The 17,578-nt window shown below is 37.2% G+C and overlaps 1 protein-coding gene across 1 annotated transcript in view; it reads right to left on the bottom strand.

The window, feature by feature from the left end:
- Nucleotides 1-17,578, bottom strand: part of DNAH8 (dynein axonemal heavy chain 8) — a 404,075-nt gene that overhangs the window by 92,426 nt on the left and 294,071 nt on the right. Inside the window, exons 72-78 of the mRNA XM_027876336.1 lie at nucleotides 16,863-17,034; nucleotides 14,221-14,376; nucleotides 11,277-11,432; nucleotides 8,028-8,210; nucleotides 3,611-3,716; nucleotides 1,064-1,316; nucleotides 723-913 (exon numbers count right to left, since the gene is read on the bottom strand). Coding sequence (XP_027732137.1) covers nucleotides 723-913; nucleotides 1,064-1,316; nucleotides 3,611-3,716; nucleotides 8,028-8,210; nucleotides 11,277-11,432; nucleotides 14,221-14,376; nucleotides 16,863-17,034 — 1,217 coding nt within the window. The remainder of the gene's footprint in view (nucleotides 1-722; nucleotides 914-1,063; nucleotides 1,317-3,610; nucleotides 3,717-8,027; nucleotides 8,211-11,276; nucleotides 11,433-14,220; nucleotides 14,377-16,862; nucleotides 17,035-17,578) is intronic.

Raw genomic sequence — 17,578 nt, 5'->3', positions numbered from 1 at the left:
TGTGTGTGTGTGTGTGTGTGTGTGTGTGTGTGTGTGTGTGTGTGTGTATATATATATATATATATATATATTACCAATCCACCCATTCCCAACGAAATGATGCTTAAAACATAATTACTGACATTGACATTCTTTTTCTATTTGGTGGCAAAAATTGTTCCTTACCCTAGGCAAATAGATGGCTAACTATTACCAAAGCTGGTTGATATAGGTAACATATAGCTTACAGTTCAGATTTGTGCATCAGTGACAAAGAACTATCATGGTAGTTTATGAGACATCAGATAGAAATAGATTTTGTTCTCTAGCTAGTACAAAAGAATGTAAAACAAATCTTTCACATGTGTTACATCAGGGAATATGGTGTATTAGAAACCTGGAGTTAGAAACAACTGAGATTCCAATCTCTGATGCTTACTAATTGTACGGTCTTAGGCAAGGTACTTAATGATAGGTTTCACATTCTTTAGCAATAAAATGGGAATAATGTCATCTGTTCTACTTATATCACCAGGTCTTTTTGAGACTCAAAGGATATATATGAAGATTGTTGTATAAATGTCAGTTATTATTAAATAATCAGTAGCAAAATCTTCTTTAATTGCATATGAATACAAGTTCACTGTACTTTTATGTTGTTTAGAAAATGGAGTTATGGTATGCTAAAAAGAGATCAAGAATAACTTCCTGTAGATAATACATTTTAATTTTGAAAAATTTACCTTTAATAAGGGCCTGAAATTCTTTATGTTTAACTGTTCCTCTTTGAAGATCAATCTTTAAGGTCATAAGGAGGGCAAAAAGGAATTTGTGGTTTTCATATAGGCCTCTGACTGAGTACACAAAAACTTCATGAGTCAGAAACTCAATAATATTTACAATTCTCTTTTGAGGCAAGGGAGACTTTTCAGACCTAAAAATCACATTAAAAATTAAAGAAACAAAAAGCAATTTATAAAAGAGTGAATCAATCAATCAATCAATCTATCTATCTATCTATCTATCTATAAATCAATTTTAAGTTATTGCTTCTGAGTAGGAAAAATAATAATCAAGTTCCAACCTGGCCATGGATTGATCAAATAACTTCAAGAATTGTGCCAAGGATGTCTGGTACATGATATTGACCATACTCATTTCTGTGATAAGAAAGTAGAGAATGCTCCCTCGTGTAGCAGCTGGTCGAAACTCTTCCTGAGCATTATTTATCTTGATCTCTGTTTCTGCTGCCACATGCAGCTTTTCACTTACTTCAGCAGCTGTTTGCTTGGTTGTCCGGAGAACACCAATGAGAGATTCATCGTCCACCAAAGAACCTAAGAGTCAAACAGGAAAAAATGTAAGATGACAAAAAGAAATGGCCTTAATGTGAGGTAGCCCGCTTTCTATCACATTTGTGCTGTAGTTGTCCCAACGTTTAGACAGAATCCATCACCATCATCCTTATCAATTTAAGAAATGTGCTCCATTGGACTGTGTGTGATAAGATCATTTGAAATTTGGGTATTTCACAAAACCCACACTGGAAGAACCGAGGGAAATGTCTTTTCTACTAATTTTGAAATTTGATATTCATAATAAAAGTACTGAAGTGTAAGCATCAGAATTAGCTTTTGTGGTTAAAGCTAGGGGACTTGATTAGCTGCTTTATATAAATGTTAGTGTATATTAGGCACCTGTACTGTTCCTAAGATTTTCACTGGTTTATTAGTAGCTTTCTTCCAAACCTTCTCTCAACTTCCTCTATTTCACAGCTTTTCTCTTCTTATTACTGTCTAGAGAGTAGCATAGGAAGGGTAGAGGAATCATTTTTTCCTAATTATGCAAATGCTTTTCACTCATAATTCCACCAACTACACATATTCCATTATAAGTATTATACATATTTTACTTATTTATGCATTTTTAAACATATCCTAATGTTCTTGTCAGCACGGTTATTGTCTGCCTTTGATGGTAAGAATCATCTAGATAACAAGTCTTTGTTTTAACTCTTTCAGTGAGATAAAGCCTCTCAAGGTACATTATGCTAATAAGTGCTCAATAAAAATCAATCATCACAACAAGGAGTTAAAAAAAAGTCATGAACCAGCTTGGGACTGATTTTTGTGGTGGACAAAAACGAACATTTAGATTTGAACTTGGGAAGACAGTGCACTATCAAATGCCATGAGAGGGAAAGAGATTCCTTCCATGCCTGTTCCCAAATTTATGGTGGCAGAAAATCACTCCTATCAGTAAAATGTATGCATACACAGTTCTATGCATAAGCATAGGTAGGCTGAAGAGAATACCCTCGAAAATCTGATATAAATAATGACAAAATAATTATAATGTAACCTCAGTACTGTTTTTTTTTTCAGAATCACAGTATAATCTTCTAAGAGTTGTAGATTGAAACTAGACAGAAAAGAGAAACTAATTATTAATTACCCATGTGGGAGGGGTGATACCATGGTGCATGTATGTTAACTATTTGGGAGATAGATAGGACTTTGGCACCTTGCTCAAGGACATGCCTGACCAGAGGTCCCAGTTGGTGCTTACGTATCTCCTCACTGGGGACCATGTTAACAGTAAGCCTAAGACTGGAATTCAAGTCCCTGCTTGTGACTGAATGGCAATCCCAAAAGGTGGACTTTTACAATTTGGTGGCCACCTACTGAGTTCAGGACTTTTGGGGTCCGTCAATTTTGCTGCTAGATGGCCAGCATAAGATAACTGTTGCAACTCTAGCAATTCTTGGAGGATAACTGTATCACCACTAAGAGGATTATGAAGCTGAAGGAGTGTAAAAAGCCAAAGAATATGCTTCATGAGCTTACCCCTTACACCTAGATTCACTGGGTTCCTTATTTCTCTGAGATGGAGACAACAATTCAATCAAGAAAAGCGTTATTACAAGCATCTAATTTCTGTTCATTTAAAAAGATCCTACATAGCGTCACTTTTCAATGTTGAGATGAAAACTACTTTTCTTGTCACTGCAAAGATATAACTTGAGCCTTTCTTTCATTTTTGTTATTTAAAAAAAACTTTTATTGATATCTTTTGCTTTTACATCATGCATTTCCCATTTCATCTCCAGATTAAAAAAAGGCCAATGTGACAAAGAAAAACAATTAAGCAAACACATATGATGCAGAGACTCTATCTGACAATGTATACAGCAGTCTGTCCTAGTAGGAAGAGAACAAGCACTTACACAATTCTTACTCTGTGCCAGGCACTGTGGTAAGGGCGTTCACAAATACCATCTCATTTGAGCCTCACAACAATCCTGCAAAACAAGTGTTATTTTTATCCCTATTTTACAGTTGAGAAACCTGAGACAAATAAAAATTGAGTGACTTGCCCAGGATCACACAGCTAGCCAGGGTTTAAGGCTGGACTGGAACTCAGGTCTTCCTGACTCCATACTTGGCACTCTGTCCACTGTGTCACCAGTTGCCTCTAGTAAGACCCTCACCTCTCTGTTGTTAGGAAGGAGATGTGTTTTAGTATCTCTTCTCCAGCACCCTCAATGGCCTGAACCTTAATGTTACCATTTCATGGACATAGAAAAGATCTTACAAGAAATGTTTATTTTGAATCTATTACAAGACAATACCTTTTGTTGCACTTAGTTTATACAGTAGGTTATCTTCTAGTTCTTTCATCTTCCTCTTATTAAAAGTAACATCTTCCATAAGTTTAACTCTCTCTGACTCCAGTTCCTATTTTTAACCATCAAAAAGTAGGACAGTTGTAAAAAAGCTGCATTAATTTTTTAGTAAATCTGACTCATTAATGTTTATCATCAACCAATATTTTCAAATACCCAAATGTACTAAAGTATGTTTCATAAATGCAGAAATGGTTAATATAATCAACAAATCCATCTCTATCTCCTTATCTGTCTGAACTGCCCACATCTAATGCTTGACATTGTGTGCCCATTGAGATGCATGAGTCAAGTATGACACAAGTTTTCCCTAGCTTTCTTGAGCTGGCTCTCCTGCTTAGGAGCCCCTATTCATTTCTCATGGGCTTTTCCTTCCTGATCTTGCTCACTTAGGCCTTCTACCCACAAACACAGAGCTGCCTTGTCCCTAGGCAAAGGTTAATCCTGGGCATAAGTTTCTCTGGATGTGAGGAGCCTAAGGTGCCAAATCGGAGGCTTTGGGCCTTCAACTTAGCCCTGATTCGCTCTATGCTCCTGTCTAGTACAACTACAAATTATGTCTCACAGGTTGTTTTGTCTAGACTTTATTTCATTTGTGTACTTCAATGGGCTTCTTTCCTGTTCTCTTTAAATGAGCACCCACTTATTAGATTCAGATTCTCTTAAATAATGCTATATAACATAAACTGCCATAAAGCCTTCCCAGATTAACCCTTCACTCATTCAGCCATCCATTCAGTCAGCCAATGACTTCACTGAGAATCTTGGTACTATATAAATAACCCTGTGACATATACTATGAAGATAGCAAAAAAAAAAAAAATAGGAAACATATGCCTTCCTTCCAGAAGCTCACAATGGAATACAGAAATAAAGCAAATATAGACACAAATATAATATCATGTTTGGGAAAATGCAGATTCAATAATAGAATAATACAAGTGGATAGAACTATTTACACTGAGTGGCTCATAAGGTTGACAGAGGGAATGGAACTGAAGTCAGAGAAACTTAGTCAAAGAAGTTTTCATGGGACAGGAGACTTCTAGGCAGAATTTTTTAAAAGAATAGAGGGATGTGTTTTGAGAGGAGAATGTTAGGGAATGAAACAACATGCAAAGATACAGAAGAGGAAGCAAATAAATCTTATTTAGGGGATGTAATGTTTGCTTCATCGATGTAAGGAGTTCAAATTAATTATGAAAAATTAAGATAGTCAGATAAGGGAGGTCACTGAATCCCATACTAGGGAAGTGATTAAAACCACTATAGATTTCTCAGCAGGACAGGGAAATGATCGAATGGGACATAAGGCAGATGATATTTGCTTCTGTTTATAGAACAGACTGGAGTGGGGAAGGCTGGACATAAGGAGGTCAGCACAAAGACTTTAATAGTCTAGATATATTACAGAATCACAGGAGTTCAGAGCGGGAAGGAACCAAACTATAGAGATGATCATTTGGTATAGCCCACTCATTTTACAGATGAATGACTTGAGCTACAGATATAGGAAATAACTTGTTCAAAGTCACCCAAGTACTAAGTGGTAGACCCAGGCCTAGACCTTGGACCTGATTGAGAAGAAATGAGGCATAGTGAAGTCAGGAAGATCCCAGATATGATACTTACTGGCTATATGACCCTGGACAAATCACTAAACCTCCCTGCGCCTCAGTTTTCACATCTGTAAGATGAGGGGAGCACTGGCCTCCATAGCTTTTGAGGTCCTTTCCAGCTCTAAATCTCTCAATCTATGACCCCTGCTCTGATGCTCTTTCTAGTGTATATGGTTATTTAGATTAAGACTATAGCAGAGAGAGGGAGTACAAAGGGATGAATACAAGAAATGCTACAAGGAATTGAAAAGGGCTGTGGCTACAGAAATCCTTGAACAACTCTAATTTCGAAGCTTCAGGAAATATAAAATGAATTAGTTCGTTATTTTGTCGATCTTGTAAATTTTAAAACACAGTGGGGAACTTGTGATGTTTCTGCTCCATCTCATGCCTGTTCAACTCAGAGAATAACTTGCCCTCTGGTGACCTGCTATCCCCTCCTTAGAATGGAGTCTTAGAAGATTCGAGGATAAAGAGCTGTTGAAGAGTTATAGTTAATTAGATAATTAGAATTTCAAAGGTCAATGCTAACATAATGGAGCTCAAAATTCAAGAATGAAAAGCAGGGTGAGAAAAAAGCATCACAGATCCAAGAATGTTAGAGCTGGAGGGAGCCTCATTAAATTCCTCATTTAATAGATGAAGCCCAAAGTGGCTGTAACTTGCTCAAAGTAACAGCTATTTAGTGGCAGAGCTGAGACTAAAATCAAGGTCTTCTTACTCCTAGTTAAGTGTTTGGGGTTTCCCCCCCATTACACTGTGCCATATGTTGTTCTGCAGTGTCTAGCAGAACACCATAAATAAAGCTGATGCTCAATATATATTTAATGATGGTAGTGATGAAGATCAGAAGATCAGAGATGATGCCTATATAATTAAAAATATTTAGTTTGGGGCTACCTGGTAGTTTTGGCTTTATTTTCCCATGACAGGGCTGACCAAGATCATAAATAATTTTTATCCTCTGTTTTTTCCTGAGTTAGAGTGATAAGTCCTACATTCTTTTATGATGTCAATGAAACCATGGGATGGAGTCTGGACCTGTGATTTCACTGATGTAGAGAACTCCCAGGGAGGACTTTCTTCTCTCAGTATAGGAAAGCATATTTCTACAACTTACAATTTAGAGCACTGGGTAGCCTACAGCACTAGGGTCACTAGGGCGAGTGCCTGGGCCAGGGTCACACAGCTAGGATGTGTGACACAGAATTTGAACCCAGGTCTTTCTGACACCAAGGCCAGCTCTTCCTATTACACTATGGTGCATCTATTACACTATGGTGTAAGTGATGCTGATGTTAAATTTGTTTTTTTTTTAACTGATCCAAGTCTCTGAGATGCAAGGCTGAGGATATAAATTGCAAGCTAGAATCATTCCCTTCATTCTTGTTTTTAAATGTTACTTTCTTTTTTTTCTTTTCTTTTTCTTTATTTATTTTTAGTTTTCAACATTCACTTCCACAAGATTTTGAGTTCCAAATTTTCTCCCCACCTCATCCCTCCCCCCAACTCCAAGACAGAGTGCATTCTGAATACCCCTTCCCCTAATCTACCCTCCCTTCTATCTCCCTCCCCTACTTTCTAATTCATTGAGCAGGTTTTCTCCCATTTTTAGCAGTCAAAATATGGTCAGTAAACAAGATAGGTTTTTATTAATCAATATGAAGTTTTATATTATATTTTGTAGAATGCCCTGATGTAAAATCATAGAATTTTAGAGCTTGAATATAACATATCAACATTGTAATCTACTCCTATCATTTAACAGATGAGGAAACTGTGGTGTACTGCCTTACCTGGGTCATACAACTAGTGAGGAGCAGAGCAGGAACAAGGACTTGGGCCTTTGGACCCTATTTGGACTCTGGTCCAGTGTTCTCTCTTATGGCACCCACTTTTCAGACTCCTACTTCCAAGAGAGCTAACCAACTCCTAAAACTAGTAAAGTTCTTTTTTTTAAAACCAACCTGTTGACCATTTAAAACTCTACTGATCCTCTTCCTCTGTCTTTCTGCTTGTTGCCTGTCTCTTTTACTTCTCTGTCATTCAGAGCTCTTTACATATCTTTCTCTTCCTTTATGTGATTGTTTATTCGTCCTCCCTCCTACTTTCTCCTCTATCTCCCTTTCTTCCTTTTCTTTTCCCTTCCCCTCCCTCTACCAATTCTTAAAAAAAAAGATGAATTTAATCCTATTTCTATGAATTTGATTTTTACTTTGTTGTAGTCTTCAACTGTTTTTTTTTTCCTTGTGGGTCAGTGACACTTGAGATGAAAAATGTTTCCAGGTCTGATCTAAATTCTATTGATTTAAAATAAAGGGCAGACATACCTGTATCATTAGATACATGTACTATTATGTATCCCACATGAAAAAAATGGAAATGGAACCTACAAAGATAGCTATAAGACCAATTCAAAGGCAATTTTTTTCCCAAGGACCCTGTTATGGTGAAGGTGCTAGGTGCCATGGAGGAATTCATCTGAATAAGGATGTCCCAGGCACTGGAGTCAACCTACACAAACATTGGGAGGGTGATATGCAGACGAAGGAAGCAGAGGTAAATGGAAAATCTGTTTAGCCGGTATAGAGATTGGAAGAGAAATATTTCTAAATGACAGTAGGCAATAAGGTTTGACTTAAAATACTTTTTGCTTTTCTATATATTTAGTTTTTTTCAGTATATTTTCTTCCAAATATGTCCATTTTATTACAAGTGGATGTTCTTAACAAGAGATGGATTACCTGTTTCTCTGTAAGAATTACTCTTCTCAGTAACTGATTCTCCAGTCCTTTCATTGTAACGGTAAAATCAATGACGGATGTTTTAGCATTAATTTCAGGTGTGAATGCAGGGTTTGGTAGCTTCGTTGTAATATAAAGTTTAAACGAATCCATGATTTCACATTCTTTGTCACCAACTTTGACCTATATCAAATAAGAAACATGAAGCATTTATATTCAATTTAGGAAAGAATTTACTAACCATAAGTGTTGTTAAACTAGAATATACAGAATCTTTATTTCTGGAGGTCATTAATATTGGGACAGTTACTAATTCAGGAGGTTTTAGGCATAGTCCTCCTTGAAGACAAGAGAAGGAACCAGAAGCTCTCTTTAAGTCTTCCCTGGGAATAAATCTTAAGTGAAATTGTTAGTGAATGAAGCAAATCAGAGGACAGAGCTATATTTTGGCATGACAACTATGACAGTATCTGTAGATAGCTTCCAGAGGGTTTATGAACTTAAATGACTAAAATTACCTCTTTATTTCAGTATAATTGGTTTTTTTTTCTTCCTATGTATAATAGTAGCTTTAGATCACCTGACATGAAGGTACTGGGGAGGCTTCTGGAAGAAGACACCCTGTGTTTCCCTATCACAGAGTGGGAGTAGCCTCTTTCGATTGGCTGCATAGCCAGAACAGGCTTTAAAACTGTCAGACTGAGATACCCTTCTCTGCCTGATGCCCAGATAGGGTGAAGGTTCACCAATATCATGAAAACTAACTGAGTTTGGGGGAAGTTCCCCTTCCCCTTTTTTTTTAGGCCAGTGGCTCTGAGAAATAGGCCTGGGGTTTCTGTGTGTTCTGTTTAGTTTGCTCCTTTTACTTCTAGATGCAGGAGGTAGAATCTCCACTAGAGGTAGAACCAATTTATGGTGACCTTGGAGCCAGGATTCAAGGCTGGATGCGCAGCCTGCCCCATCAGGAGAGCCTCAAGTAGCCAGGGTACCTGGGACGTGTGCCCAAGAGGGTCCTTGGACTTGGACCTTGGGACTGCATTATGTAGAGCACGAGCCAAGCTGTGAACCTAATCTACTCCTCATGTCCAGAGTAAAAGGTAGTGACTGTGGGGGCAGGGTAGGGAACAATGCTCCAAGTCTCAATGTTTTGAGAAGCATGCTTGTATATTTGTTATTATACCTTTGAAGTAAATATTCTTTTGTAAAAGCGGATTTGATTATTAGTGATTAAATGGAACTTGGGCTATAGGGAACCCCCATATAATGAGGGAACACCATCATCAGAAGCTTGAGCCAATGGCAGAGAACTTAGACACTCCCATACTCCCTTAAGGGTACCAGGGTACTATGGAACCTTGGGGTAAGGAGTAAGATATAACACACCTGGCTTTTCGGCAGTAAGAGAGTCAAAGTAGTTACTGTTACATATGTATTTTATTTTATCTATTTAAAAATATCCTGTGAAAAGGTCCACAGCTTTACCAGAATACTAAAAGCGTCCATAGTACAAAAAAAGGTTAAGCACTCCTGATTTAAACTACACTTGAAACACTAACTTCACAACCACATTATGAGGTAGGTAGTATAATTATTATTATTTCCATTTTCCAGAAGAGAAAACTGAGTTTTATAAAAGTTAAATGACTTGATAGTGGTTACACAGCCAGTAAATATTTGCACTGGGATGTGAATTCAGTTAATTTTCTTTCTAAGGATAGCATACTTTCCATTACACTATGCTTCCTCAGATGGGAATTAATGTTTCCAACAATGAGATGGTGTTTTAGCACTGAATATCCCAATGTCAAATCTATCATAGAAGATTCAGGCCAGAACCACTGGCAGTTCCCTTACTTTATTAGAAGCACAGCCAACACATCTAAAGCAACTGAGAACGGGCCTATTTTTAAAAGCTCTCCAGAGAAGACAATCCCATAGGCCCCTTTGGCTTGTGAAAAAAAGGTACATGAAAAGCATTCTCATAATGTGGTAGATTTTTTCTTGAATAAATATACCTTTCTTTTTAATGAGGAAACCAGTGAACTTTTTTTTAACCACTCATATACCTAAAATTAAGCCATTGGACATTAAAGGATTCAAGCATGGATTCATGGTAGAGGTTATTCACTGCCCTCATTTTGCAGATGAGGAAACTGATGACCAAAGAGAGACATATCCATTTTAGCTAAAATAACCCCAAATCATTCTATAACCCTTCATGGAAGGTTACAGAATAGCATGAACAATAACAAATGCAACATCTTATTAGAGAATAATTCACATTATCACCAATGATCTGGAACAATATTCCATAGCTCCTGACATAGGAGCATGCTCAAATGAAAAATTAATGTAGAGGAAAAAAACAAATCACTTTCTGCAGATAAAATCTAGATTTATTCCTCTTAAGTGGAGAAATCTAACTTTGTACTTAATTATAGCCTATGAAACCAACCTTCTAATTCTTACCAATACACATTTTCTAATTAACATTCATATTTTGACAGTGTATTTGGATACTGATGATTCTGTACACAATCTTGAAATATATTCCTTCTATTTGTGGTTGCAGCCTAGCTGAAAAGGTAGCTACCTATCAATCCTATGGTGAGTGATATACACATTCAAGTTAGATCATGGGGCTGTATAAGAAGAGTGTTGTAGTAGAAGGCAAGAAAGCCACCATAAAACTAAAAGAAAAAAAAAGAATTAAATATGCCCAGAAGAGAATATAATCTGTTCCCCCCACCTCCTGCCCTCTACCCATATCCTTTCTTAAACCCCCAAAGCTCCAGTTTTCCCTAGGGGAAGTGATGAAGGGAGTTCATGAGACCGTGACACAACATGTTTTCAAAAGGTCCAATCTAAATACCTCCATCAAATGCTCACAATTTTCAAAGGAATATCAGAATACAGTGTCTTTCCTCTACTCAGATACCCTATATAATAACACATACTCATTTTTCTCCCTCTGTATCAGACTATCCAAAACAACAATCTAACTCTAACTGGTAGGTTTGAATTTTTAATTCAATTCAACAAACATTTATTAAATATCTACTATGTGTGAGGCTCCAAGTTTACCTGTAATATTACCATTTGAATAATAGGAACTACTGAACACCAATTTGAAACGTGCACATTTTAAATGTATTCTGTACCCAAATATAAGAGAAAAGGCTCTTTTTTTTCATTGCTATACTCTGAAAGATAAGTAGATGTCGCCATTGTTCTTTCTTAGGAACTAACCTTGTAAGTGGTTCCTGCTTTAATGAAATTCTTCTCTAATACATTATCCAAAGCTGGATCCAGCTCTTCACGTATATCCTCAATGAGTAAGGGTCGTCCCAATGAAAGGGCGTCCTCTAAGTGTGTTCGGAAATATTTATGATTCAGAGATGTCACCTTAAAATAAATTATTCATTAATATAAAAACAGCATAAGAACTTATACCAAATCTTAAGTGAAAACCAAATGATTTGTAAGGAAAATAAATCTGCATTTAGAAACACACATTTTACTAAGAAAGTAATCTAGAGAGGCTATAGTGCTTAAATAAATATTTGTTTGTTGAAAGGAAACATAGAATGTAGTTTACAAAAGGTGGTGAGTTGCGTTTTTGCAGAAACAATGAGAATGTCATGGCTTCCTTAAAATTCATAGAAGGCAGGATGAAGCCATATTTCTTCCTATTGTAGGTGCAATGTTAGGCCTCATGATAATTATTTGGTTGCATATGGTATAGAACAGTACATTGGATTTTTAAAGCAATGACAGGAATCTCAATTCAACTCAGTTTTCATACAGGCACTCAAAGGTAGCATCGGCCCTTTCTCAGTTGCTTTAGATGTGTTGGTTGTGATCCTAATGAAGTGAGGGAGCTGCCAGTGGTTCTGGTCTGAGACTTCTATGATAGATTTGACATCAGGATATTCAGCGCTAAGACACCATCCGCACTGTCTTTATTTCATCATACAGAGAATGAAGAAGATAGAAAGGACTCAAAAGAGTCTTAAATACATAAAGTTCTTATATAGCCCATCAGTTCCCTCAGAAGGGAAATGAACTTGAGGTTGCTGTTGTGGCAAATCTTTGACATCCTAGAGGATTCCTAGCCTTCCTACAGGGTCATTATACACTCCCTCCAAGACTCATGGTATTACCCTATGGTACGGATTCCCTGCAGAAGGGAAATGTACTTCAAGGTTGCTGAACAAACTATCCTCTTTACATTGGAGTTTGCATGGTCTAAATAACTCACTGGCTTTGCTTTTTAAGGAATGAATATACTGCTCAGGAACTGTGTGGGCAATTCTCTTCTTTCTCCAAGGAATATACTGTTTCAGGAAATGCCTTTCTCTATCTAGGAGGTCTTACCACCAAATTCTCTACCTTGAGAACTTTCCACCTTGGGGTTTCGAGCTAGGTAACAGCTGTGGTGAGTGTCTAAGTTAGTCAATAAATATTATTAAGTGCCTACTCTGTGCCAGACACTGTGTTAAGCAAGGAGGACACAAAAAAGGAAAAGATAGTCCTTGTTCTCAAAGAACTCACAGTCAAATGAGAGACAACATACAAGCTATATATGGGATAAATTGGAAATAACCAATGGAGGGAAGGAACTAAAATTAAGAAAGATAAGGAAAGGTTTGCTGTAGAAGATGGGAGTTTAGCTGAGATTTGAAGGAAGCTAGGGAAGCCAGGAGGCAGAGATGAGGAAGGAGAGTATTCCAGGCATTGAAGACAGTTTGTGAAAGTGCCTGGAGTCAGATGTTCAAGGAAAAGCAAGGAAACCAGTGTCATTAGATAGTAGAGTACAGTGGGAGATGTGAGGGGCAGGGAAGGGGGCATGTAAGAATACTGGAAAGGCAGGAGGAGGCCAGGTTATTAAGGGCTTTGAATGCCAAACAGAACATTTTATATTTGATCCTGGAGGCAACAGGGAACCACTGGAGTTTATTGGGTGGGGGGGGGCAGGGGTTGACATGGTCAGACCTGACTTTTGAGGTGATCACTTTGATAGCTGAGTGGAGGATGCTATGTCCAAGTGCTATTTGTCCTTGTTGAGCCAGGGAAGAGACACTGTTGGCTAGGCCACCATGGGTATTTTATGAGAGTACAATGGCCACCTTTACAAACATTACTAAATTGCCTTTAAAAATTCAAAGCCCGAGAGGAGGATTTGAACCCACAATGACTGGGGCATCACCTGAAATCAGGATAATGTTTGTTAATACCCACTGTTTGGGGCAGCTATATGTTGTGGTTGATAAGAGTGCTGAAGGTAGAATTAGGAGGGCCTGAGTTCAAATATGGTCTCAGACACTTATTAGCTCTGTTACTCTGGATAAGTCCCTTAAACTCTCCCAGCCCCAGTCTCTTCATCTGTAAAATGAGGATAATAATAGTACCTACTTCACAGGAATATTGTGAAAAACAAATGAGATATCATATGCAAAACACTATACAAACCTTAAAGTGCTATATAAATGACAATAATAATAAACACTATTATCATTCAGTTACCTATAACACATTAATGAAGTTGACATCACAGTTTAATCTTTGTAAAAGCTAGGTAACTTTTAATATTTTTAATATTTTTCTTAATATGCCTTCTCTTGTTTCCTTCACTTGATCCTTATTCTCTTCCTAAATGTCATGGTACCAGTTAGGGTCTAGGCTGGGATATTAACTCTTTGAAAATGATGTGGTCAGTGAAGAGGAGATGCTACTCAGAGAAAGATGGAATCCAATTGCTAGCTCCCATTGTATCTCTTCTAGGGTGAAAAGGTGGGAATTTCTATTCCTTTGAGAAGAGGAACAGCCCTGCTGATGACTGTATCTCTTTGCTCTTATCCCTCTTGGGTAGAAGTAATTGGATGGTCTCTCCTCTCTGGGAAGCCAGGCAGGTAAGAGCACTGACAAGTTCTTTGAGCCTCAGTTTCCTCTATAGGCTCTGTAGAACAGAAATAATAAATCTGTCCTATTTCCCCGAGTTATCATAAGGCTCAAATTAAATCATGTGTGTGAGTACTTGTAAACCAGTGAAGTACTACATAAAGGTAATGTCAAGAAAAGATTTATCTCTTGAATGCTGAAACTGCTGAAGGTGGCAGATCTAGGGAAGGTATATTCAATAAAAAGTCTAGATTTTTGGGGAAAATCAACATTCCATTTTCTTGAACCCTACCTGTAAATCAAAGTCTTTTTCTTTTGATTTAATCCAAGTTTTGCCTTGGGTTTGTGGGTCTATCAACAGTGGATATCGAGTCGCTTTAGTTACAATGATACCATTTTGAATTGAGAGGTCATCTCCAGGCAGTCCCTGCAGTCCCCATTCACCAATCTACATCAGAGAAAACAGAACATTAGCCTAGGATCCAGCAGTTAGTTTTAACTAGATCAAATTACTAGGGTGTGTAGGTAGTATTTCAAAATTATTGCTAGTAATAAAAATAACACTATCAATTTTAAAGGCTTTTTAAAAAGCAGAATAATCCAATGAATTTTCTCTCTTATAAACTATTACATTCAGTGCTTTGAAAAAAGTCAATCTGTACATATGAACTGAAAAACATGATTTTTTTTTAAAAATAGTAATTGCAAGATCCTTTTCTCAAACACCTCAGAATAACATTTATCTTTCCCCAGAGTATTCTCACATTTCAAATCTGCTCTATCAATTAGGCCCTTAAAGAAGACATTGTGGTGTGATGATGACAGTATCTTTATCTTATGGCAAAATGAAGGAATTTGAGTATATATTGAGCCTGATCTTCCCAGTGGAAAAGCTTTCTCCTTGAAGAAAGTTAGGTCTTTTGAGAGTTTCATTTACTCTTTCAAGGTACTAAGGGACTAATTGGAACATTATGAGTGTCACTTCTAAGAATAGATGAATTTCTGAAAATCTGTTGACAAAATAAATCTTTCTAAAGGGAAACATATTCTTCTACCAGCTTCCATATTTCTTGTTGTTCCCACTTTATGGATGTAAGACTAGACAAAGAGAAGGAATATAGTTGAAGCTCTTCCCAAGTGTTGTTTCTCAGAACTAAGATGCACGAAGGAGCACTGTGGGCCAGACTAGACAAAACCAAGCTGCTTAGTAGATCATGTAGTCCTTTAGCATCTAGCAATGGCTAAGTATTAAAACAATGGAGTGAGATTGGAGTTTGATTATTCAAGGTGTTAGTCAACAGACCAAACCAATTTTAAAATCCAGGATGTGTTGTCTCTTCAAGTAAGGTGGGGCAAAAACTCAATAGATACAAATGGTAAGCAAATGGCAGAGGTCTAGGCAGGTAGCTAATTAGTATCTTGAAGGTCTAGCAAAAGGCATTTGGGAACAAAATTCAGGGACCCTGAAGGCAGGGAGAGTAGAGGACTCCTGAGTGCCAAGATCAGAACAGAAGCCATAGAAAGAGACAGATCTGATGCTAAGCTGGTCAGCTACAGACCTGGACTCTCATGTTCATCCTGCCTAGGGATAGGATTGTTCTCAGAATCAGGAGATAAAGCTAAACTTAGAGGAAAAAGGCATCATCTGTAAAAGTCAGAGAATGTAGAGGCAGGAAACAAAGCACTTAATTACATCTTACCTCAAGGAAGTGTAGTAGGGAGTATGTAGCTATGCTTTCCCCTGATTCCCTACCAACTGAAAGAGATGTCTATGTAGAAGTTGTGGAAGACTGCATGAGTTTTCCTAAGAAATTGCAGAGAGATGATGATGATGAAGTAGGAACAGTTTGCTTACCTTACTGCATGCCATTTGCTTTTGAATACCTCTGACAGCAGGTAGAAGGTGCTTTTCCCTTTGGACAAGACCAATAGATTCTGCTCCAGGACTAAAGTGCTAGCAATATAGGAAGAAGACCAATGCAAGGTGAGGGAGTTGGGACTATTACACCTAGCACAGAGTGCTCACAGAGAACTCTTAAGCTTCCTGAGTTACACTGACAAGCAGGGTAACTCTGGATGCTAAAGATTATAGAAAAATCTTTTTTTTTTTTTTACCCAAATGGGAGCAATTGACAACTGATCCTCTGGGAGATTTTGTTCCTAGTACAAAAGCTACAAGGGAGTGGGGATGAGAGCCTTAAATGTGGGAAAGGGGATAGCCAAGTAAGTGTAGGGAAGCTAACAGATGTAAAATATTTAGTAACACTGGATCACCAGAAGCTGATTTGAAAAAGGGGATGAGGAAGAGTGAAGAGTTGAGGATGAATTCTAGGGATGTGAACCTAAGTGACTGAAAGGATGGTGGTGCCTTGACAGTGCTAGGCCCTGGGGATAAAAATAAAATGAATGAAGCAGTCCCAAATCTCAAGCTTATTTTCCAGCTAGGAGACAAATACACACACACACACACAAATATGTCCATAGATATAGATAAACATGTGTAAATATAAGTATATATAGAATAAATATGAAGAGAATAAAAACCAATAAGTACAATAAAGTTAAATACCACCAGGCAGATAAGGAGAGAGGACACTTGCATTTGAGGAGAGCAGGAAAGACTTGGCATAGAAGATGATGTTTGAACTGTTTCTTGAGAATGAGATAAAGATGAGGAGGAAAGGCATTCCAAGTATGGGAAATGGCCTGTGCCACATGAAAAGACATGAAGATGGGGGGTGTTAACATATGCATCATCTATCTCACAGGCTATTGTGAAGGTCAAATAAGATGATGTATGTGAAAGCACTTTGTAACCATGAAATGCTATAAAATTATAAGTAGTATGTTATTATTATATTCTCAATTCTATAAGATAAAAACCTAAGAAATAAATTGAAATACAAAAGAGATGATGAGGATACTAAAACTTACTGTTGGAGGATCCACCAACATGGAAATCAAGTTTAAGTTTTCAGTGAATGGAATTTTCCGAATTCTCATCTCTACTTCCCATTGTTCTTTAAGCAAAAGAATCCTGAAGGTCTGATTGAAAGGACCAAGGTAGGATAGGAAACCAGTACACAGCAGCACATCTCCTACAAGTCTATGTAGAAAAAACACGTGTATAAATAAATGATACTAAGATGTATTATGTAGATTAAAGGAAACACAAAGCTACACAGTGAATGGAGATTCACCTTCTAACAAACTAAGATATTGTATGATATTATGTTACATTTGTAATTCAATTACATTTACGTACTTTAAATTTGTATTGCTATTTTTCATTTTTATATTACCTTCATTTCTGGATTTATCCCTCCCCTGGTCACCTTTCCAGGAATCCATCCCTTCTAAGAAAAAAAATTTACATTCCTATTAAACATATTTTCATATTAGTGATGTTATAAGTAAGAGTTAGAACCAATAGGAAGAACCACCAGAGAGAGGAAACAAAACTCAACAGAAGAAAAAAAATAGCAAATACTATGCTTCGATCTGCATTCAAACTCCATAATTCTTTCTTTGGATGTGGATAGCATTTTCCATCATGAGGCCTTTGGAGATATCTTAGATCCTTGTATTGCTGGAAAGGGTTAAGTTTATCAATATTAGTCATCATGCAACGTGGCTGTTATTGTATACAA

This window comes from Vombatus ursinus, unplaced genomic scaffold, assembly GCF_900497805.2.
Source record: "Vombatus ursinus unplaced genomic scaffold, bare-nosed wombat genome assembly UNPS02014811.1, whole genome shotgun sequence".
NCBI classification, from domain to species: Eukaryota; Metazoa; Chordata; class Mammalia; order Diprotodontia; family Vombatidae; genus Vombatus; species Vombatus ursinus.
This window is presented reverse-complemented; position numbering and strand designations above follow the sequence as displayed.